Source organism: Manis pentadactyla, chromosome 1 (genome assembly GCF_030020395.1).
Source record: "Manis pentadactyla isolate mManPen7 chromosome 1, mManPen7.hap1, whole genome shotgun sequence".
In the NCBI taxonomy this organism is placed as follows: domain Eukaryota; kingdom Metazoa; phylum Chordata; class Mammalia; order Pholidota; family Manidae; genus Manis; species Manis pentadactyla.
The window spans coordinates 36,694,356-36,718,374 of NC_080019.1; the positions used below are offsets into that span (position 1 = coordinate 36,694,356).

The 24,019-nt window shown below is 39.8% G+C and overlaps 1 protein-coding gene across 1 annotated transcript in view; it reads right to left on the bottom strand.

The window, feature by feature from the left end:
- Positions 1-1,728: 1,728 nt before the first annotated feature.
- Positions 1,729-24,019, bottom strand: part of NAF1 (nuclear assembly factor 1 ribonucleoprotein) — a 69,091-nt gene continuing 46,800 nt past the window's right edge. Inside the window, exons 6-8 of the mRNA XM_036892291.2 lie at positions 10,350-10,401; positions 8,356-8,458; positions 1,729-2,605 (exon numbers count right to left, since the gene is read on the bottom strand). Coding sequence (XP_036748186.2) covers positions 2,154-2,605; positions 8,356-8,458; positions 10,350-10,401 — 607 coding nt within the window. The 3' untranslated portion in view covers positions 1,729-2,153. The remainder of the gene's footprint in view (positions 2,606-8,355; positions 8,459-10,349; positions 10,402-24,019) is intronic.

Genomic DNA, 24,019 nt, shown 5'->3' on the forward strand with positions numbered 1-24,019 from the left:
TTTATCTTTGTAGCAGCTACAAGTTTAAAGTTCTAGGGCCACACAATTTTAAAAGAAGCACTGTAGATAAAGGGGGAATTCATGAAAATCGTAGCATCTCTCTTCCAAATAAGACATGAGTTCTTCCTTTTAAACTCCAAAGATAAATGTAAGTTAACAGGATATACAGCTCTGAGAGCCAAGTGAGATTCTATGGATACAATTTAAGTAGCTACAGTTTTATTTCTCTCTTCTTCCCTTCCAACTCCCACACATCCTCATCACTACTCCAGGCAGTCACTCCCTGAAGTTCCAGAGTGAATGGCCCGAGAGCTGGAGCTGGAGCGGTATAGCCACCCTGAAATCTACAGACTAGCACAACCTGAAATTAATCACCTCAGGGTACCTGCTAAAAACAGCTTCCAAGGTCTAATCTCAGATCTACTGAATTTAAATCTAGGGATAAAAATCCCCAAATGCTTTTTTAATAAGCTATCCAAAGCTTAGGTGATTATTATAGTGATTTCTAGCACCTGAAATTTTAGAAAACCTGAATTAAACTTAAGAAGGCAAACTGGATCTAAGTGGTTAAGGTAGCAACTGAACTGAAAGCAGGTTATTAAATTAAGCCCTGTTTCTTCAGTTATTAAATATCTACTGCCAGATACCGGTACTTGAGGTAAAGAGGTTCAAAGATTTTTTTTAAATGCCATGGTGATTATAAGGGCTTGTTGACTGACCATAACTGGATGGTACATCCTATTCTTCCCATTCTTGTAGAAGTGTTTTTTTTTTTTTGGTGGTGGGGTAACATCCAGATATAACTTCTGCCAGTATTTTATCAACCAGAAGACTGTGCCATAATCTATGAAGGTAACTCCTAAGAAGCTGCAAAAATATTTCAATAAAACAAAATACATGGTAGAGTCACTATATAACAAAGAAAGAGCTTCTCAACTTGAGACCCAGAAAGCCTGCAGAGTCTCCTCAGCCCATGGGAAGGTGAAGAGGGGTCTGGATACAACCACAGTCCATGGGCTTGTAGATGAATGGTCTCCAGATCAGCCCGATAGGCATACAAATGCTATTTTCTAAATATGTCAAAGAACACAATTGGGATGCACCAGTTTAGCAGAAAGTGCTGATCAGAGAATCAAGAATACTAGGGTTAACTCCCTGCCATCTCACTGAGTGACCTTGGTTATTTAACTTCTTTAGGACCCTTAGGTAGGCTCCTCATTATTAAACTGAGGACTAGTTTAGACTACTTCTATTTCTAAAATTCCAAATTTTCCTTACATACACATTTCTCGATATAAAAATAATACTGGTCAGTTAATTAAAAACTCTAAATTCAGTCATTATTGAATAAATATTTGTTAAGCACCTAATCTGTGCCAGGCATGTGAGAATCTGGGAAACAGATATGGAAAACACAAACTCCTAAAATGGGATTAAATACACATTATACAAAAATAACATTTTATTGTGTATAACCTTCATGACCCTTTATGTAGTGAAACAGTAAAGTCTATGGAATAGCACACAAATAATGGAAATAGACATAGATAATGAAAAGCTCACCTACTCATGATTAGTAAATACCAACAATTATAATCATAGTTTCCTACCAATATGTAAGGGTTTTCCTCTCTGTACCCTTCATTTGTTAAAAAAAAACAACAAAAAACAGCACACTTAAATATACTGGCAAATTGCATTTACAATCAAAATCATTTTCCAAAGTAGTAGTTTATAAAAATAGTTTATTTTAAAGACTTTCAAGAGGACTAAACATCTTTTCTTCAGATATACCAAGGAGATAATATGTTCAATATATTTTCATCCATGATCAAAGTTGCTCCAGATCTATTATTAGACATATATATACTGTTTAACTCAGTAGACTTGGGGGAAGTATGGATTCAAAGTTTTAATTCAATATTACGTAACTGGATCCTGCCCCCAACCCCAATGAATTTACAGTGGAATTTTCATATGGATACAATTTTACAAAGTTAGAAATATATGCCAGTTGTGATTCTTCCAAGTGAAGGAATCATTTCGTATTTTACAATGTTTTAAAACTTTAACTCTATAATCACTTTCTTTAAAAAAAATTCTTTCCATATAATATAAAAAGTCTGAGCCTCTCTGGAAATGCACATATTCACCTAATAATAAGATCCAAAATGAGAAGAATTTTTGTCAGAAGGTGAGGGTGGGGCCAGCGGGGGAGGGGGAGGAGGTGGGGGCATGGAGTATGGTAAGTGGAGTAACGGATGAGGAGCAGCCCAACCCATGTTCACAGAGGCATGCGGTAGAGGCGGAAGTGGAGGTGGAGGAGGAGGGAGTGAAAAATTATGCATGTCAAATACTGGAGGAGGAAAGCGATACTGTGGCATGAGAGGATTCTCTTGTCTCTGAGGTGGAAATCCTGAAGACTCCTGAGATACCATATGTTCTGAATTATAAAACTGTGGAGATGGGGGCCTGCCAGGACAAGGTCGAGGATATCTACCCCGGGAAAATCCTCGTGTGAACTCTCTGTTGCGATAGCCTTGTGACTGTTCTGAAGTAGAACTATGAGCATTCCAATTCTGATGAACTTCTGCAAAATCTTCACCTTTGGGCAGGGTAAAAGAGCATAAAAACAAAATTAAAATTAATTTGAATACATCAAAAGGCAGTGTTCAAAATTTCAGTAATTATTATTTTTATCTCCAATGTATCTATGGTAGCTTAAAAATCATGAGGCTTAAAATTTCAATTTTGAATGAATCCAAAAAGTCAAAGAATCAGGAAAGGTAAAGTCTAGTGAGACAGAAAACTTTTAGACAATAACGACTTTACTCCAGCTGAATGCCACAGAGAAAACTGGACACCATCACCACCCACACCCTCAAAGGCTGAGTGGGGGAGCCAAGACTTCCACCCTTGACAGGCTGTAATGAGATGCCCTGGCCCCCACCAGGGTGGAGTCGGAGCAGGATGAGCCAGTGGAGATCCCATGGAAAACCGGGACTTCCACATCCACCAGCCAGTGTTCCTGCACCACCTGCACTGGGGTGGTGCTAGAGACTGAGAAGAGCGTTAGCACTTTAATCACTGCCCAGCCATAATGACGCCATCCCCCACGGACATCAGGGTAGCAGTAATGAGGTGCTCCTACCCTTCCCCGGCACAAAAGCAGAGTAACCCTTGCCCAACAATAACAACACACTCCTGGACTTAGATGTCAACCATAGCTGAGATGAAAGACCGCATTTCTATCCACAACTGGCAGTAATAGTAATAAGGTCACACCCTTCTTCCTCACCCTGCCAGAGCAGTTTTAAAAACAACAAACCCCACTCTTTAAAAGTGCTAAAGAAGAAGATTTAAATAAGATTCAGTCTCATAATACTCAGTATGTTCATGTTTCAATTAAAAATCACTTGTCATAACAAAAACTAAAATTTCCAACTCAATAAAAAAGGAAAATTAATATAGGACAATCACCAAGATAACAAAGGTGTTAGAATTACCTGAGAAGTATTTTAGAACACTCATCATAAAAATGTTTCAACAACAAATTATGAACACACTGGTCTCAACCAAAAAAAAAAAAAAGATTATACAAAGAAGAAACAAATAGAAATTTAGAACTAAAAATTCAATAGTGGAAATAAAAAAACTCAATGAGGCTCAACAGCAGACTGGAGAGAACAGAAAAGAACCACAGAACTGGAAAACAGCACAATAGAAAATATTCAGTTTGAACAGCTCAAGGAAAATACACTGGGGGAAAAGTAAGAGCTTCAGGGACCTGTGGAACTGTAACGAACTATTTCGTTGGAATTGTCAAAAGGAGAAAGGAAGTGAGGCAGAGGATGTGCTGGAAGAAATGATGACTGAGGACTTCTCAAGTGTGGCATAAAATATAAAGCTACAGATTTAAGATAAACTCAAGGAAATCCATACCAGGACACATCATAGTTAAACTTTTCAAAGCTAAAGACAAGGAAAAAACTTGAAAGTAGAAAAAGAACAACGACACTTTAGCCATAGGAGAAAACAGAAAACTAATTTGAATGATAGTAGATGTCTCATCAGAAACCATGGAAGCCAGGAGCAAGTGGCATATTTTCAGATGCTGAAAGAAAACTGTCAATCTAGAATTCTTTATTGAGTGAAAATAGAAAACTAAAGCAGACTCCTATCCTAACATAATAGTTAAAGCAAATTCTCCAAATAGAACTTGGAACATTAGAAAGGAAGAAAGAATAAAATGAGCAAAAATAGTAAACATAATAAAGCCTCCTTCTTTGAGTTTTCTAAATTACATTTGATGGCAGAAGCAAAAATTGTAACAGCTAATGAGCCTAATTTTATATATACACATAATATATATAATATTTATATAATATATATAATATTTAAGCAATATGTAATATATATAATATTTAAGGCAATTTATATTATGAATGAGCAAAAATACAGGGGCATAAAGAGAAAGGTTTCTAGAGTACACTCAAACTGGTAAAACACCACCGCCTATTGATTGTGAAAACTAACGTATATACAAGCTAATATCTAGAGCAACCAATGAAGAAATTATATAGATACCCTCAAAAATACTACAAATAAATCAAAATGGAATTCTAAAACTATAACCACAGGCAGGCAGGAAAAAAAAAGGAGAGAGAAATGAAAACCAAAGTGAATAAACAGAAAAAAGCAGACTTAACTACTAACATATCAGTAATTACATTAAATAGAAATCAACTAAAGACACCAGTTAAAACACAGAGATTGGCAGAGTGGATTAAAAAAAATAACCCAATTATAGGTCAACAAGAAACTCATTTCAAATGATATATATAGTCAGGTTGAAAGTGAAGAATGGCAAAAGATACAATACACAAGCATTAATCAAAAGAAAGAGTAGTCCATTAAATTCAAATATAGTAGGTTTCAAAGTAAAGAAAATACCAGAGAAAGAGGGAGACATTTCATAATGATAAAAGGGTCATCTACCAAGAAGATGTAGCAATCCTAAATGTACATGCACCAGCCACACTTACTCTCTGAACAGCTGACAGAGTCACCGAGGATATACAACTCAACACCGTCAACAGGATCTAACTGACATTTATAGAGAATTCTACCACACAACAACAAAACATGTATTGTTTTCAAGTGCCCTCAGAACAAGTCTAAAATAGACCATATCCTAGCTCATAAAGCAAACTTCAAAAAAATGTAAAAAAATTGAAATCATACAGAGTGTTCTCTACCCACAATGGAATCAAACTATAAAGTTACAAGAACAATCTCCCAGTACTTGGAAACTTATCCATTGGTCAAAGAGGAAATTTCAAGGGAAAAAAAATTTTTTAAGTACATTCAGCTGAATGAAAATAATTAAAAATACCAACATCTGTTGAACAAATATTTAAGCAGCAAATACTCAAATCAATAATCTAAGCTCCCACCTAAAGAACCTAAAAAAAGGTAATAAAATAAACCCAAAGCAAGCAGTAGGAAGGAAATGACAAAGAGCAGAAAGAAATGAACTGAAAACAGGAAAAAAAAAAAATCAGTAATATAAAGAACTGGTTCTTCAAAAAGATCAACTGGTAATCCTCTAGGCAAGACACAAATGACCAATATCAGGGAAGACATGAAAAGGACAGTAAGACAATACTGAGAACAAGTCTGCACACATAAACCTGACAAATTAGATGAAATGGACCAATTCCTTGAAAAATACAAACTATTACAATCTATCCAATGTGAAAGAGGTAACATTATTAAAGAAACTGATTTTGTAATTAAAAGCCTCCCCAAAAATAAATCTCCAGGCTGAGACGGTTTCACTGGAGACTTACCAAACATTTAAGAATAATTAATATCAATTCTACACAAAATAAATAAAATGAGAATACAAAAAATTCTCAGCTCATTTTATGAAGCTACTATTCTCCTGACACCAAAACCAAATAAGTAGTTAAAAACAAATATAGGCCAATATTCCTCATGAGTATAAATGCAAAAATCCATCAAATATGGACAACAGAGTTCAACAATATGAAGAATTGCATATTATGACCACCTCTGATTTTTTTCCAGTGATGCAAGCCTGGTTCAATATTTTAAAACCATGGTAATCTACCTTACTGAGGAAAAATTATCAATCAATGAAGAAAAAGTAATTGTCTAAATTTAGTACTTACTCATGACTTTTTAAAAAAGCTCAGAAAAAAAGGAATAGATGGCAAATTTATCAACTTGATAAAGAGTATCTACAAAAACCCAACTTCTTATATTATCTTTAATGATGAAAGACTGTTTTCTCCTATGATTAGGAACAAAGCATGTTTATTCAACATACTTCCAGAAGTTATAGCTAGTAAAAGACAGGGAAACAAAAAGCATTCAAATTAACAAAAGAAATAATACTGCCTCTATTTTCAATTGACATAATTGAAAATCTCAAGAAAAAAACCCAGGAACAAGTGAATTCAGCAAGTTCCCAACATATAAGCTAATTAATTATATTTCTAGGTTCTACCAATGAACACAAGTACATTAGAATTAAAACTGCAACACCATTTACAATGATTCAAAAAAAAAAATACTTAGGTGTAGACTAAACAAAAAATGTACAGGACTTATTTCTAAAAACTACAAAATGTTAAAAGAAATTAAAGATCTAAATTAACAGAGATGTATACATGGTTGTAGAACGGAAGACTCAATACACTTAGCATGTCCATTCTCTCCAAACCAGTACAGAAATTTAACACAATTCCTACCAAAATACCTGCAAGGCTTTTTGCTAATACACAGAATATTCTAAAGTCCACATGGAAAGGCAAAGAACTAGAACAGCTAAAGTAATTTTGAAAACTTTTAGGAAAGAAAAATGGAGGAGTAAATCTTTGGGATAAAGGTCTGGACAAGAAATTCTCAGGTTCCATAGAAGAAAAACTAATAAATTGGGCTTTATAAAAATTAAAACTTTAGTTCTACAAATGACCCTCTAAAGAAGATGAAAACACAAGCTATAGATTAGAAGAAATTATGTTCAAAATCTCAAAACTCAAGAGTGAAAAAACAGAAATACAATTGGAAAATGGGCAAAAGACATGAAACAAATACATCATTGAACATTCTATAGACACCAAATGAGCGCATGGAAAGTGTTCAATATTATTAGTCAATGCAGTTAAAATCACAATTCGATATCACTACACACCCATCAGAATGGCTAAAAAAAAAAATAATGAGAATGCCAAATGCCAGTAAGAATGCAGAGAAACTGAGTTATTCATACATTAGTGATGGAAAGTAAATATAAATGGGAATGAAAAACAGTATGGCAGTTACTTAAGAAGCCAATCATGTGACTATTAAATAAACCAGCAAATGAACTCTTGGGCATTTATCCCAAAGATATGAAACTTGTGTTCACACAAAAACCTGTATACAAATGTATCTAACTTTATTCTTATCACCACAAACTGTTAACAATCCAGATGTCCTTTAGTGCATGAGTGGTTAAACAACCTATCCTATATTCATACCATGGAACACTAAATCTGGAATGAAAAGAAACAAACTTGACACATGTAATAGTTTGGATGAATTACCAGAAAATTAAGCCAATCCCTAATAGTAACATATTGTATGACTCCATTTATATACCCATTCTTGACATGCAAAATACATTACAGAAATGTATAACAGATTAGTGGTTGTCAGGAGTTAATGAGGTGAAGGAAAGGAAGAAAATGGGAGTGACTATAAAAAGGCAAGAGGAGGGAATTTTTTGTGATAGACGTGTTCTGTATCTTGATTGTTATCAATATCAATATCCTGATTGTAGTATGGTATTGTAGTTTTTGCAAGATTTTAGCGTTTGGGGAAACTAAGTAATGGGCATCCAAAATCTTTCTGTATTATTTCTTACAATTGCATGTGAATCTACAAAAAGTTTACTTTCAAAAAAGGAAAAACAGGAAAGATAATAAAAGGGAATACAGATTAAAAAAAAATAACTTGATTTAGGTATTAAGTATATCATTTAATTCTAAACATGGAAGCAAATAGGTTTCTTAAGAAAAAAGTGCTGATAAGCACAAATGACTCTGACAAGGCTCCATTTGCCTTTTACCCCTAGATGCCATTTTTACATCCTTAAGCTTAAAAAACTAACACTGAATATCCCTTCTGACTCTCTCCCACCACATCCCATGCTGTGTAATACTCCAGTGCTAGGTGGATGCCAGGAAGTAAAAAGAACTTAAACATTCCCTTCAGTTTTATTACCGATGAACTTATATAAACATAAATGAAAATTAAAAATTACTATATACTGCATTTACTTACCTGATTCATTAAGTTCAGATTTGAATTTTTTCCGGCCTTGAACCTGAGATTTTTTTCTCTGTTTAGCTTCTTTTTCCTTTTCATCATCACTGAAATCTAAAGCCTTGCAGAGAAAAACAGATTTTTGTCACATGGATTTACCAATTCAATGGTACATACTTTGGAGGTGGAAAGCATAAGCCTATTATTTAATATTGACTCTGAAAGAAAAAATCACTTTCAATACTTAACATTTTCCAGTAATATCTGAATTATATGATAGAAAAGTAAGTATTTTTTGAAAAATGCCTAATGACTATTAATTAACACAGGCCAGAAATCAAGATGAGTATTCAAGGCTGTTTTTGTTTTTTAATTTCTAGGAAGTTTCAGATAGGTAGCATTAAAATGCTGATCTTTAACAGACTTCAGATATGGGTATTCTACTAGCTAGAAAGTCTGACTTCCACGTTAGAGTCAAGATTCATCATAGTGCCAGCTGCCAAAATGAAGCTAAAGGAAGAAGTTAGGAATAAGCTTAAAGAACATAAATTATCAGATCTAATATAAAAATAAAAGAAAATGTATCTTTTTATTCATTCAAAAATTTTCACACACCCATTATATGCCAGGCACTATTCTAAACACTTCATAAGTATTTATTCTTTTAATAATATAATGTCAGGTATAATAAGGGATAAAAATAAATAATCAGGCCAAGTAAGAGTAGAGAAAAATTACTGGGTATATTTAGATAGGACTGCAGGAAAAGGCTTTGAAAAGCAGACAGATGCATTACTCACTTCCAAGAGGAAACATTTTAAATTACAATAGGTAGTTAGATTTAACTAAGAATTGAAAATCACTATTATGGTTCACCAAAAAGCCAAAGACTTATGGAGTTATATGTATTATGACTTCAATGATTTCTTAGAATAAAGACATTTTATTATTCTACTAATATCAGAAAACAGATATTTTCATAAAAAATATATGAAGGCAGGCTTACTGTGTAAGCATGCATGCACATTTAATAGGAAGAAATAAAATATATATGAAAGTCTTTGTATAGGATTTCTAGTATGGTCCCACTGAAATATATTTTAAATCAAATCTTCTATAAATCAAAAGTCCTTAACCTCAGAATCTATGATCAAATTCAAAAACACCAACTAATTTTTGTATTTTCAAACACATGACCTTTTATTAGTGATCTGAATGTGTTAAGATTTTCAAGCTCATGTTAAATATGGCATCTGCCAAACACTAGCAAGTACTAGATCAGATGGAAAACATTCCTTTCTCTGAAAGCATTCAGTCACATGAGAAGAACAGATAACACACCAATGAGCAAGAGCCGTGACTTGGTGCTATGGGACTCCAGGCCAGAAGAAAAGAGACACAATAAGAATATGCTTAAACATTTCTATCAATAGTTAAATAATCCTACAGATTACTTCTGACTATTCCACGTCTCTAAAGACCGCCACCAAGCTACTTTGAAACACAACACAAGTTTTTTCTAACATGGATTCAAGAAAGAAAAACCAAGAACACTCTTTTTAGGAAGGTAATTAATATTGTAAAATATGAAGAGGTAGACAGAATCCAATGATTTTGTACTTCAGTAAGAAAGGCAGCTTATTAAGAACAAAATTAGTAAATGTCCCACATGATAAATTTATGAAATTAAGGCAAAAAAATTTTTTTAATGTTAATTCTGTCTTTTCCAGGTGTTAACTAAATTGGCTTTTAAAAAATATAGGAAATTATAAGGAAAATAAGCTGATAATTATTAAAATGTGACTGAAAATTTTTTCCAAAATGATCCATCAAAAACTCTTATGTAGAGGTTTAGAACAGTCATCTGGGAGAACGGGGAGTGCACGGGCTCCCAGGAGGCAGTATGACTGAAGAGCAGCATTAAGGTCCTCCTCAGGGTAAGAACAATGAATTTAAAAGATTAAGTCCTGGCTCACTGTCTAAAATATCGTGCGTAAAAGACTTGTACCTACATCTGGCGGTGGTTCCTGATCATTCTTCCACGAGGCATCTGATCCCCTATCCCTAGAAAAGAAAAAAAGTCAAAGAAGCACTTAAGATTTCGTTTAGGGTTTATAACTTAATAGTATGAAGGATAATACAGTGAAAGACATGAGCTCAACATTTAATTTTGCAATATATATGAAAATAAGAGCAAAAAATAAACGACCATTTATAAGTCTTTTACCTTCCTTCAGAAGATGTGGGAAGTACGTAATAAAAACGTTAACATTTGGACACATAAGTTAGGCTTGGGGAATCAGAATGAGAAACCAGGGCTGGGTGTGCAGAGGAATGTGGTCTTGCAGTTCCTAAGCATCTCTAGATGTTATGGCTTTGGTTGATATGATCATGGTATCTGAGCTTAGCTCATTAAACTCACTTCAGTAAGTGCTTATTCTACACCAATATAGGTCAGCAACCAATGTTGCTCCAGATGGTAAGGACAGAAAAATGAATATGAAGCAACCAGTCCCTGATCTAATATTTTAGTGGTACAAATAACAACATCAAATTACTTTTCCTCAATTTACCTGAGGAGTAACAGTGATACTCTATGAGTAACCAAAGCTTATTCCAATAATGATTTTCAAAGCAGAAAGAGTGAAATAAAGGCTATAGTTTGGCAAGAAGGAGGAGCTTTGAAGATTCTGAAAGATAGTATCATAAGCATTAAGGACTTTAAGGGGGAAGTTTTATACTCTACGACCATCAAAAGTACATATATCTAAAGAAATATACCATGAGATAGGATTAAAGATGGCAGCATGAGAGGTGAGACAGAGACCTCCTCCTAAAACCACATGTAATAGGAAAATATAATTAATACCACTAATCCTGAAAGAGCAACAGGAAAGAGAGCTGCGCCAGACTGCATACACCTGGAGGAAAGAAAAGACCTCATGGAACAGGGTAACGTACCAAAGCCATGACCCAGTAGGACCCAAGCCCTTCCCCCACCCCAGCTCATCGGTGGGAGGAAGAGAAATGGAGTAGGGAGTAAGAGGAGGCATGGGAATGCTGAACACCTAGCCCTGGAGATCTGCTCTGGGAGCACAAACCTACATTGCATGGTGCTCTGGTGATTAGTGGGATTGGAAAGCTAAGACAGGTGGAATACCCAGAGACTGAGATTTCAGCTGTTTGTGGGAAACAAGAATTCATATCCTGATCTGGGTGGGCAGTCTGAGAGACTTCCTAAAAGTGAGAGGACTGCTAAAGGGCAAGGATTGCATAGAGATTAATGCTCAGGAGAAAGGACAGGTGGACAAAATTGTCCGGCTGCACTCTACCCAGCAGGTTGGGAACTTTCACGATTGTCAGGCGCTCCATCCCCCTGGCTGGCTACGCAGCTCCAAGGCCCCCCAATGGGATATGCAGCGAGCTGGCACCTGGCTTGCAAACCAGCAAACTGTTCCCTGGCATCAAGCCAGCCAGAGGGAAGCCCCGCCTACAGCAACTACAAACACAAAGCATAAAGGCTTATACCTGCATGTTTGGCCCAATGGGTATGGCAGAGACAGGCATAGCAACTGGGGATCAGTAAACAGCTCTTTCCTTCCCCCTGAAAGGAAGGGAGCAACACACAGCAGCAATTCACCGGAGAATTCCGCTTTATTGCGGAAAGGTGCTGGGTTATATAGGAAGGGGCATGGGGTGATTGTGGTGTTACTTCTACGGGGCTGGTGGCTATTGGCTAGGTGCTGGGAGTGGGAGTGGGGAGAGAGGTGATTGGTCTTTAGGTGGTGCCGTCGGGAACTGAGGACCCGGAAGAGAAGCCGGAAGTTCTCCATCTTACTGGCGGGGGCCCTTCATTCCCCCCTTTCTCCTCTATGGGGTTGTGGACATTGCTTTCTTTCTGACTGCTTCCTGCTGAACGGGGGCAGAGAAGAGAGTGAGGGCTTGAGGATTGGGGGGAAAGGGTTGATAGGACTCCCCACACTAAGGACGAGTAGATGTGGACTTCTTCAGGTTGGAAATCAATGAAGGTTCCTTGTAACTATAGGTTGAGGACTTGTTGATTCCAATGGTGCCAAGAGGATACGGGTGCCAGAAGCCAGCCGTCTGCGGCCATTGTCTCCAGGAACAGTTTCCAGCGGAGAGAGGGGTCTATTTCAGAGTGTGGTGAGGAGGTTACGTGAGGGTGAGGGATCTTCTGTGGCCAGGAGCTGATAGTTCCTGAGTAAAAGCTGGCTGAAAGTTTGATTAGAGATTTTTCCGACTTGGGATTTGATGAACTTTATTATACAGGGTAAGAAGAGACAGGTGAGAAGAATGATTACTATGGGGCCTGCAATGGGCTAGAGCCAGGTAAGGAGGGGGTTTGTTAGTATTGAAGAGAATGGGTTGGAATTGGAAGCAGAGTGGAGGCTGGAGGCAAGGTCAGTGAGTTTGGTAATGTCAGTTTCCACAATGCCGGATTCATTGATGTAACAGCAGCACTCCTCTCGAAGGAAGACACAGGTGCCGCCCTTTTTGGCTGTAAGCAGATCTAAGGCCTGCCAGTTTTGAAGGGTGACCTTAGCTAGCGAAGTGACCTGTCTTTGGAGAGAGGCTAGGGAATCGGCAGTGGATGTCAGGGCTCCCTCAAGTTTGGCATTGAGATCTTTAATTGCCCATACAAAGTGACCCAAGGCTCTTCCGGAAAACCCTGCCCCAATGGCTGAGGTGGTCAAAGAGATACCGACAATGATGGGAAGGAAAGCAGCCCTTTTTGTGCGCGAGGGTAAGGGAGGTTGGAGCTCAAGAAATTCTGCCATGCTGTAAAGTGTAAGCTGTGGGATTAGGGTGACGAGAATGCAGGGTATATCAGAGTTGGGAGGCAGTGAGTTGAAAAGACTGCCATTACACCAAAAGAAGTGTCCCGGTTGAGTGAAAGTCTTAGAGCCGGAGGTAGGGGTGTAGATAGAGAGGCAGTGAAGTGCGCTGGAGGGGGGTGGAGCTGGGCCTACACAGTGGTGGATGGTGAGATTATCTGTGTATTCTGGTTCCCATAGGGGTATGTCTGCCAGGGGGTGGAGGGGTTGTCCTTCTGCATGGAAAGAGTAGTTGGAAATGTTAAGGGGCACGGCAGCCAGCAATGGGTGCTGTAGTGATGCGCACAAGAAACAATTGGCGGTGTTGAGGGTGTGGTTGAAAAAGATGGTGGTGTCTTGAATAAGCTGTAACTAAGAGCAGGAGGAATAAGAAGATGAAGAAGGGCCATCAAGAGTTTGGATAATGATTTTTTCGGAATGTCCGATATCTGATGCAACTTGAGAGATCTGGGAGTGAGAGGGAACATACTCTCGAGAGATATGAAGGGAACTGTGGGGGGTCAAGTAAACTGAGGCTGTGACTCTGGCGGCTCATCAAGAGTCCCAGGGATCTGGGATTGATAAGGAGAATGAGCCGTTGGGGTATTTCATGAAACGGTTGGAGGAGTAATACTGTGGGTACTGGGAGTTACTCATGTAGTGAATGGCGCAAGACCAGTAGGAACATCCCCCGTAGGTGTCTTGCCATTGCCTGCAATAGGCTTGTCTTTGGTCATAGAGGAAGCAGAGGTAGGGAGAATAAAGGTAGCTGCTAGTGAACACTTCGGTGGAGGGAGAAAAGTGGAGGTATAAAGGCTCGGAGCAGCCTTTCAGAGGGCAGTCTGATGTGGCAATGAGGGCAGTAAGTTTCGTTTGATGCTGTGTGTAAGTCTGTCTCAATTTGAATCGCCATACAAAGGAGGCTGGGGTGGCGGGGAAGACAATAGGAATGAGGAGAAAAAGCAAGAGAGCGGTAAAGGAGGAAAAAGTCATGATTCGGGTATGGATGGCAAAGGGGGTGAACGGGATTTTGGAGGAAAGAGGACAGTAAGGTCAGGAGTCTGGAGGGAGGGAGAGTCTGTAAACTTTTGTAGGTTAAGAGATCCTTTAGGTGATGTGGGGACAGAATGGTAAGGGGCACCCCGAATATTAGTTTATGAGCTTCTTTCTGCAAGAGCTGTCCAGTGGCTAATGCCTGTAGGCAGGGGGCCCATCCCCGAACTGTGGGGTCTAATTGCTTGGAAAGATAAGCTACTGGGGCAAAGGATGGGCTATAATATTGGCTTAGGACTCCTAGAGCTTGACTGGACCTCTCATGAATGTATAATGAGAAGGGCTTCAACAAATCAGGAAGATGGACAGCTGGGGCTTCCACAAGGGCTCGACGGAGCTTAATGAAGGAGTGTCAGGGTGAGGAGGATAATGTTTCTTCAGGGGGGCCCTTACTGAGGTTGTATAGGGGTCTTGCCAACAGGGAAAAGTTAGGGATCCATGCTCTCAAATACCCAGCCAGTCCTAGAAAGGAAAGGATTTCTGTCTTGGTTTTGGGAATGGGCAGGTCAGAGAGGAGCCGTTTTCTGTCTAAGGTAATGGACTTTCTTTGTTGAGATAGAAGAAATCCAAGGTAAGTGACAGAAGGGGAAGAGATTTGAGCTTTGACAGGGGATACCCGGTAACCTCTGGAAGCTAGAAGGTTAAGTAGGGAGGCAGTGTCAAGTTGAGACTGTTCCCACCAGGGACTGCAGAGTAGAAGATCATCCACGTATTGTAATAAGGTGGACTCGGAAGCTTTGTGGCAAAACTGTTCAAGTGAGTTGTTCAGAATGTCTTGTGTATGGGTCTGTCCAGGTTAAGGCAAAAAAATCTTGGGAGGAGGGGTCTCAGGAGGCCAAGGCAGGGCAGCGATAAAAGGGTGTATGGATTTGGGACTAAGGGATGGATAGGGACGATGGTCATGTTGATGAGGCGAAGGTCTTGGACGAGACGGAAAGATCTGTTGGTTTTTTGAACAGCTAATATGGGGGTATTAAACGGGGAGTGAGTGGGTCTGAGGTAATTTTTGTTTAAAAGATCTTGAATGATGGGTTGGAGGCCTATGATGGCTGAAGTGGTTAGGGGGTATTGGGCCTGACAGATAAACTGAGAGGGGTCACGTAATTTGATAGAGGCAGGAGGACATAGAGCCACGGAGGGGCTTGTAATGTCCCAAACTCTGGGATTACAGGGTGTATGAGGGCGGAACTGGAGCTTTCATTGGGTAGAGGGGGGTCGTCGGCTATAAGGGCCATCAGAAAGGGAGTACTGGGGGCTGTGGGAGTGGATATAGTTATGGAATCATGGAGGAGAGAAAGGATGTCCCATCTTAGTAAGGGGATGGGACACTGGGGCATAACCAGGAAGGAGTGGGAGAGACGTATGGGATTGTCTTGGATTGTGCATAAAAGGGGGGGGTTTTAATGGGAAAATCTGTTATCTCCTACCCCGACTATAGGAGTAATGGCAGGCGTGGTAGGGCCCCGGTATTCCTGCAAGACTGAGAAGGTGACTCTTGTATCCAGGAGGAAGGAGATGGGGCGACCGTCTACTATTAAAGTAACTCTGGGCTCTTGTTTGGTGATGGAAATGGTCGGGCGAGAAGCCCCTGGGCCCCGTCAATCTTCTTCTGCCAGCCCCACTACGGAGGGCTTAGGATGGGGGTTGTTCGTCCAGCCTCCCCTTCGGGTGGCTGGGCAATCAGACCCCTAGTGGCCCTTTTTGTGGCATCTGGGGGATGGGGTGGTAGCCCTTGACCAATGTCCTCTTGTCTGCACTTGAAACAAGCTCCTGTGGGGGGCTTGTTTGTAGAAGAGCGCCCAGGTTGTGGTTTTATCAGCTGGGCCAACATTTGGAAATTGGCCTGATCAGCCTTTTGTTTACGGCATTCTTTCTCCTCTTCCCGGTTATTGAAGACTTTAAAGGCCACTGTTACGATCTAAGTCTGTGGGGTAGCGGGGCCCTGTTCTAACTTTTTGAGTTTAGCTTTAATTTCGGGGTAGCTTTGAGCTAGGAAGTATGTCATAAGGACATGTCTCCCGTCAGGCGTTTCTGGGTCCAGGCTGGTATACTGTAATAGGGCTTGAGTGAGTCTGTCTAAGAACTCGGAGGGAGCTTTTGAAAATTGACTATTTACGAGCTGCTTTTTTCAGACCTGCTATTAAGCAGCAGGTGAAGATATCTCGAGAGCGTAGACTCACGGTGGTGTTATAATCTCAGTGTGGGTCTTGTTTGGGGACAGCGGTGGGGCCAGGGGGATAGGTGGGGTCAGTCCTGTGTGTTTCGGTGGCGTGCGTTCTTCTATGCTCTTCAGGAGGGAGGGTATTGGCTAGGAGCATGAAAATGTCATGATGTGTGAGGCTGTATGACTGGAGGGTCTATTGAAACTCTCTGATATATGTTGTGGGATCAGTGGAAAAGGAACTTAGGCATTTCTCAAGTTGGGCTAAATCTCTTAAGGAGAAAGGGACGTGAACGCGCACGATGCCTTCAGATCCTGCCACTTCCCGGAGGGGGGGGGGCGATAATTTTGGGAGGCCCTCGGGACCGAGTCTGAGGAGGACTGAATGGTTCTGGCTCAGTCTGTGGGGGAGAAACAGGTGATGGGGGCAAAGACAGAGGAGGCTCTTGGAACTTAGTTAGAGGGGGGCTGAAAGCCTCAGGCTTGATCTGTAGGGGGGTGAGGTGGGGGAGGAGATGGTGGTGGAGGAAGGGGGAGGGGCTGTTGTAGGAGAGGAGGGGGGAGTGAATGGGAGGCTTCTGCGGGAGAGACGGCTTGCAGGCTAGGAGAACTTGGGGGGGTGGGGGGAGGAGGCCGAAAGCTTCGGTATAGGGAATCTCCTTCCAGTTTTTCAGGCACTGGCAGTAGTTAAAGAGATCGCGAGTGATGTTAGGATCAAGAGTTCCCCCTGCGGGCCACTGGTTGTTATTGTCTAGGGGGCATGTCGGCCAATCTTGGGAGCAGTATTTGCGGAGAAGTTTTGGTTTTATATCAGGTGTCAGGGAGAGGGTGGCTAGATACTTGAGCAGGCATTCAAGAGGTGAACTTTCAGGGAGGGATGAGGAGGCTCCCATGGCTAAAGGACAGAGAAGGAGACAAACAGGGGAAGACGAACGGAGACCCTCGGACTGGGAGCAGACGGCAAGGAGACAAAGGGCGTCCCCGATGATCCTTGGTGGTCTGCGGTAACTCGTATACGAGTCGTTTTCTTAGGAAGTGTGGGTCGTCACCCAGACTTCTCTAAGAAGGCAGAGTGCCGGAGTCCAAGGTACCTAGTACTAGGAATTTTCGGCGGACGGAACAGATTTCGGCAGGCAGAACAGGAGGAGGAAGGGGGAAAAGGGAGCGTTCTAATCCCCAAAAGAGTCACCTCGTTTATGGCTGTTGGAGGAGGGGCCTGAGGGTCTGCAGCAGCTGTGAAGGCCGGAGGCGGCAATTTATGGCTGTTGGAGGGGGGCCTGAGGGTCTGCAGCAGCTGTGAAGGCCGGAGGCGGCAATTTATGGCTGTTGGAGGGGGGCCTGAGGGTCTGCTGCAGCCGTGAAGGCCGGAGGCGGGGAGAAGTTCCCTCCTCGTCCCCGAGCGTCAGGGCCTTGCCGGACGATCACGGTCAATGGCACTGCGATAGCTTGGGGAAGAGTGGCTCACTCCGGTGGAAAACTTACCCAAAGGCCAAAGAGGAGTGGTGAGTGTGAGGAGCCAGCGCCGGAAAAAGAGGACAAGGGCAAGCTGCTGCTGGTGTTGGGGGGAAGACGGGGCCCAGTTGGGGTGTCCCGTCTCCCGGGTTTCGGCACCAAAGAAAGGAAGGGAGCGACACACAGCACCAATTCACCGGAGAATTCCGCTTTACTGGGGAAAGGTGCTGGGTTATATAGGAAAGGGCATGGGGTGATTGTGGTGTTACTTCTACGGAGCTGGTGGCTATTGGCTAGGTGCTGGGAGTGGGAGTGGGGAGAGAGGTGATTAGTCTTTAGGTGGCGCCGTTGGGAACTGAGGACCTGGAAGAGAAGCCGGAAGTTCGCCATCTTACTGGTGGGGGCCCTTCACCCCCAGGCACCAGCACCACTCCCCTGCAACTCCTAACATCGCTCCAGGGGCTGAGCAGCTCCAGAGAGGAGAGCTTCTGGGCACAAGAGCACTCCACAAGCAAATACGAAACGTCAAAGGAACCTGTTTCAATGCAAAATCTCAACACCAGAAAAAGGCTTGAGTGAGACTGAACTAATAAATCTTTCTGAGATTTCAAAATAAAAATCATAAACATGCTCCTGTAGATACAGAAAAGTATTCAAGAACTCAGGAACGAATTCAGGATGGAGATCCATCATTGAGGAACACAGTGCAGGGTGTTAAAAGCAGATTAGATATGGTGGAGGAGACAATAAATGAAATAGAAATTAGAGAAGAGGAATGTAAAGAAGCTGAAGCAGAGAGGAAAAAGGATCTCTAGGAATGAAAGAATATTGAAGAGAACTGTATGATCAATCCAAACAGAACAATATTCATATTATAGGGGTACCAGAAGAAGAAGAGAGAAAAAAGGGATAGAAAGTGTCTTTGAGAAAGTAATTACTGAAAACTTACCCAATCTGGGGAAGGAGATAGTCTCTCAGGCCAGGAAGGTGCACAGATCTCCCAACAAAAGGGACCCAAAGAAGACAACACCAAGACACATAACAATTAAAATGGCAAAGATCAAAGATAAGGACAGACTATTAAAAGCAGCCAGAGAGAGAAAAAAGGTCATATACAAAGAAAAACCAATCAGACTACCATCAGACTTCTCAGCAGAAACCTTACAGGCAGAAGGGAATGGCATGATGTATTTAATGCAATGAAGCAGAAGAGCCTCAAACCAAGAACACTTTATCTGGCAAGATCGTCACTTAAATTTGAAGGAGGGATTAAACAATTTCCAGATAAGCAGAAGCTGAGAGAATTTACCTCCCACAAACCATCTCTATAGTGTATTTTGGAGGGACTGCTATTGATGGAAGTGTTCCTAAGGTTAAACAGCTGTCACCAGAGGTAATAAACAGGGATAGACAAAGAGTGTAGAATATGATACCTAATATATAAAGAATGGAGGGGGAAGAAAAGGATGGAAAAAAAAAGAACCTTTAGATTGTATCTGTAATAAGATACTAAGTGAGTTAAGTTAGACTCTTGGATAGTAAGGAAGTTACCCTTGAACCTTTGGTAACCACGAAACTAAAACCTGCCATGTGAATAACTACACACCTACTGATAATCACCCTAAATGTAAATGGTATGAATGCACCGATCAAAAGACATAGAATCACTGAATGGATAAAAAAGCAAGGCCCAACTATATGCTGACTACAAGAGACTCACTTCAAACCCAAAGACACACACAGACTAAAAGTGAAGGGCTGGTAAAAGATATTTCATGCAACTAATAGGGAGAAAAAAGCAGGTGTTGCAGTACTTGTATCGACAAAATAGACTTTAAAACAAAGACAGTCACAAGAGACAAAGAAGGACATTACAAAATGATAAAGGGGTCAATCCACAAGAGGATATAAGCATTATGAACATTCATGCACCCAACACAGGATGTGAAACAAATATTAACACAATTAAAAGGGGAAATAGAATGCAATGCATTCATTCTAAGAGACTTCAACACTCCACTCACTCCAGAGGACAGATCAACCAGACAGAAAATAAATAGACAGAGGCACTGAACAACACATTAGAAGAGATGGACCTAACAGACATCTACAGAACTCTACACCCAAAAGCAGCAGAATACACATTCTTCTCAAGTGCACATGGAACATTTTCAAGAACAGATCATATACTAGGCCACAAAAAGAGCCTCAGTAAATTCAAAAAGATTTAAATTGTATCAACCAACTTCTCAGACCACAAAGCTATGAAACTAGAAATAAATTATGCAAAGAAAGTGTAAAAGCCCACAAACACATTGAGGCTTAACAATATGCCTCTAAATAATCAATGGATCAATGATGAAATTAAAAGAGATCAAGCAATATATGGAGACAAATGACAATAATTCAACACTGCAAAATCTGTGGGATGCAGCGAAGGGCATGTTAAGAAGGAAGTATATTGCAATACAGGCCTACCTCAGGAAAGAACAATCCCATATGAACAGTCTAAACTCACAATTAACAAAACTAGAAAAAGAACAACAAATGAGGCCCAAAGTCAGCAGAAGGATGGTAATAAAGATTAGAGCAGAAATAAATAAAATTGAGACGAATAAAACAATAGAAAGAATCAATGAAAGCAGGAGCTGGTTCTTTGAGAAAATAAATAAAATAGATAATCCTCTAGCCATAATTATCAAGAAAAAAAGAGTCTACACACATAAACAGAATCAGAAATGAGAAAGGAAAAATCACTACGGACACCATAGAAATACAAAGAATTATCAGAGAATACTATGAAAAATTACATGGTAACAAACTGGATAACCTAGAAGAAAGGACAACTTTCTAGAAAAATACAACCTTCCAAGGCTGAATCAGAAAGAAATAGAAATCTGAACAGACCAATTACTGGCAACAAAACTGAACTGGTAATCAAAAAATTACCTAAGAACAAAACCCGTGGACCAGATGTCATCACCAGTGAATTTTATCAAACATTTAGTGAAGACCTAATACTCATTCTCCTAAAAGTTTTCTAAAAAGTAAAAGAGGAAGGAATACTTCCAAACTCATTCTATGAGGCCAGTATCACCCTAATATGAAAACCAGGCAAAGACACCACAAAAAAAGAAAATTACAGACCAATATCCCTGATGAACATACATGCAAAAATACTCAACAAAATATTAGCATACCAAATTCAAAAATACACCAAAAAGATCATATGTCATGCCCAGTACAATTTATTTCAGAGATGCAAGGATGGTACAATATTGGAAAAATCCATCAACATTATCCACCACATCAACAAAAAGAAGGACAAAAGCCACATGATCATCTCCATAGATGCCGAAAAAGCATTCGACAAAATTCAACATCCATTCATGATAAAAACTCTCAACAAAATGGGGATAAAGGGCAAGTGCCTCAACATAATAAAGGCCATATATGACAGACCCACAGCCAACATCATACTTAAGAGCGAGAAGCTGAAAGCCTTTCCTTTAAGATCAGGAACAAGACAAGGATGCTCACTCTCTCCACTTTTATTCAACATAGTGCTGGAGGTCCTAGTCATGGCAATCAGACGAAACAAAGAAATAAAAGTTATCCGGTCTGGTAAAGAAGAAGTTAAACTGTCACTGTTTGCAGATGACATGATATTGTACATAAAAAACCCTAAAGAATCCACTCCAAAACTACTAGATCTAATATATGAAATTCAGCAAAGTTGCAGGATACAAAATTAATACACAGAAATTTGTGGCATTCCTATACACTAATGATGAACTAGCAGAAAGAGAAATCAGTAAAACAATTCCATGCACAATTGCATGAAAAAGAATAAAATACATAGGAATACACCTACCAAAGGAAGTGAAGGACCTATACACTGACAACTACAGGACACTCATGAGAGAAATTAAAGAAGATACAAATAAATGGAACTGCATCCCATGCTTATGGATAGGAAGAATTAGTATTATCAAAATGGCCATTTTGCCTAAAGCAATCTACAGATTCAATGCAATCCCTATCAAAACACCAACAGCATTCTTCATGGAACTAGAGCAAATAGTTCTAAAATTCATATGGAACCACCAAAGATCCTGAATAGCCAAAACAATCCTGAGAAGGAAGAATAAAGCAGGGGGGGATTACACTCCCTGACTTCAAGCTCTACTACAAAGCCACAGTAATCAAGACAGTTTGGTACTGGCACAAGAACAGACACATAGACCCATGGAACAGAGTAGAGAGTCCTGATATAAACCCAAGCATATATGGTCAATTAATATATGATAAAGGAGCCATGGACATACAATAGGGAAATGACAACTTCTTCAACAACTGGTGTTGGCAAAAGTGGACAGCTACATGCAACAGAATGAAACTGGATTACTGTCTTTCCCCATACACAAAAGTAAACTCAATGGATCAAAGACCTGAATGTAAGTCATGAAACCATAAAACTCTTAGAAGAAAACATAGGCAAAAATCTCCTGAATATAAACATGAGTAACTTTTTCCTGAATGCATCTCCTCGAGCAAGAGAAACAAAAGCAAAAATGAACACATGGGACTACATCAAACTAAAAAGCTTCTGTACGGCAAAGGACACCATCAACAGAACAAAAGGCATCCTCCAGTATGGGAGAATATATTTTGTAAATGACATATCCAACAAGGGGTTAACGTCCCAAATATATAAAGAACTCACATGCCTCAACACCCAAAAAGCAAATAACCCTATTGAAGAATGGGTGGAGGATATGAACAGACAATTCTCCAAAGAAGAAATTCAGATGGCCAACAGGCACATGAAAAGATGCTCCACACCACTAATTATCAGAGAAATGCAAATGAAAACCACAATGACTTATCACCTCACACCAATTAGGATGGCCAGTATTGAAAAGACTAAGAACAGCAAATGCTGGCGAGGATGCGGAGAAAGGGGAATCCTCCTACTCTGCTGGTGGGAATGTAAGCTAGTTCAACCATTGTGGAAAGCAATATTGAGTTTCTTCAACAAACTAAAAATAGAAATACCATTTGACCCAGGAATTCCACTCCTACTATTTTACCAAAGAATATAATTTCTCAGATTCAAAAAGACACATGCACCCCTATGTTTACTGCAGCACTATTTACAATAGCCAAGATATGGAAGCAACCTAAGTGTCCGTCAGTAGATGAATGGATAAAGAAGATGTGGTACATATACACAATGGAATACTATTCGGCCATAAGAAAGAAACAAATCCTACCATTTGCAACAACATGGATGGAGCTGGAGGGTATTATGCTCAGTGAAATAAGCCAGGTGGAGAAAGACAAATACCAAATGATTTCACTCATCTGTGGAGTATAACAATGAAGCAAAACTGAATGAACAAAACAGCAACAAACTCACAGACTCCAAGAAGGGACTAGTGGTTGCCAAGGGGGAGGGATGTGGAAGGGTGGGTGGGAGGGAGGGAGAAGGGGATTAAGGGGTATTATGATTGGCACACATGGTGTGGGGTGGATCATGGGAAAGACAGTGTGGCACAGAGAAGGCAAATAGTGACTCTGTGGCATGTTACTATACTGTTGCACAGTGACTGCAGTGGGGTATGGGGGAGACACGATAACATGGGTGAATATAGTAACCACACTGTTTTTTCATGTGAAACCTTCGTAAGAGTGTATATCATTAATACCTAAATTAAAAATTAAAAATAAATTTTAAAAAGTACTTATATCTTATGAGTATGATTATAATTTTTTGAAAGGTCATTTTAGTCTTATCTTTTTAAACTCTTTGATTTCATATGTTGACAATGTCGTTATTCATATTATAAAGTATATGTTGTTCTCACTGCTTTAAATTAGATCTCAAAAATGAGATTCTCAGGATTTAACTTATTAAAATCATTAATTCATATACATAATGTATAAAAATCAATTTTTAGCTGTTAGTGGGCTGGCACAATATGAAAATCATTAAGTTAGCTCTAAAATTTTGATTCAGAACTTTGACATTATATTTGAGGCATTATCAATGATTTTTCCACCACTTAAAAAGAAAAAGCTTTTACTTGCCAATTATCATCTTACATCTATACATTTAACATAGCTCCAGTACTCATCTTTGCACATATACCGTCTCATGGCCTACAGTTTAAAGGCA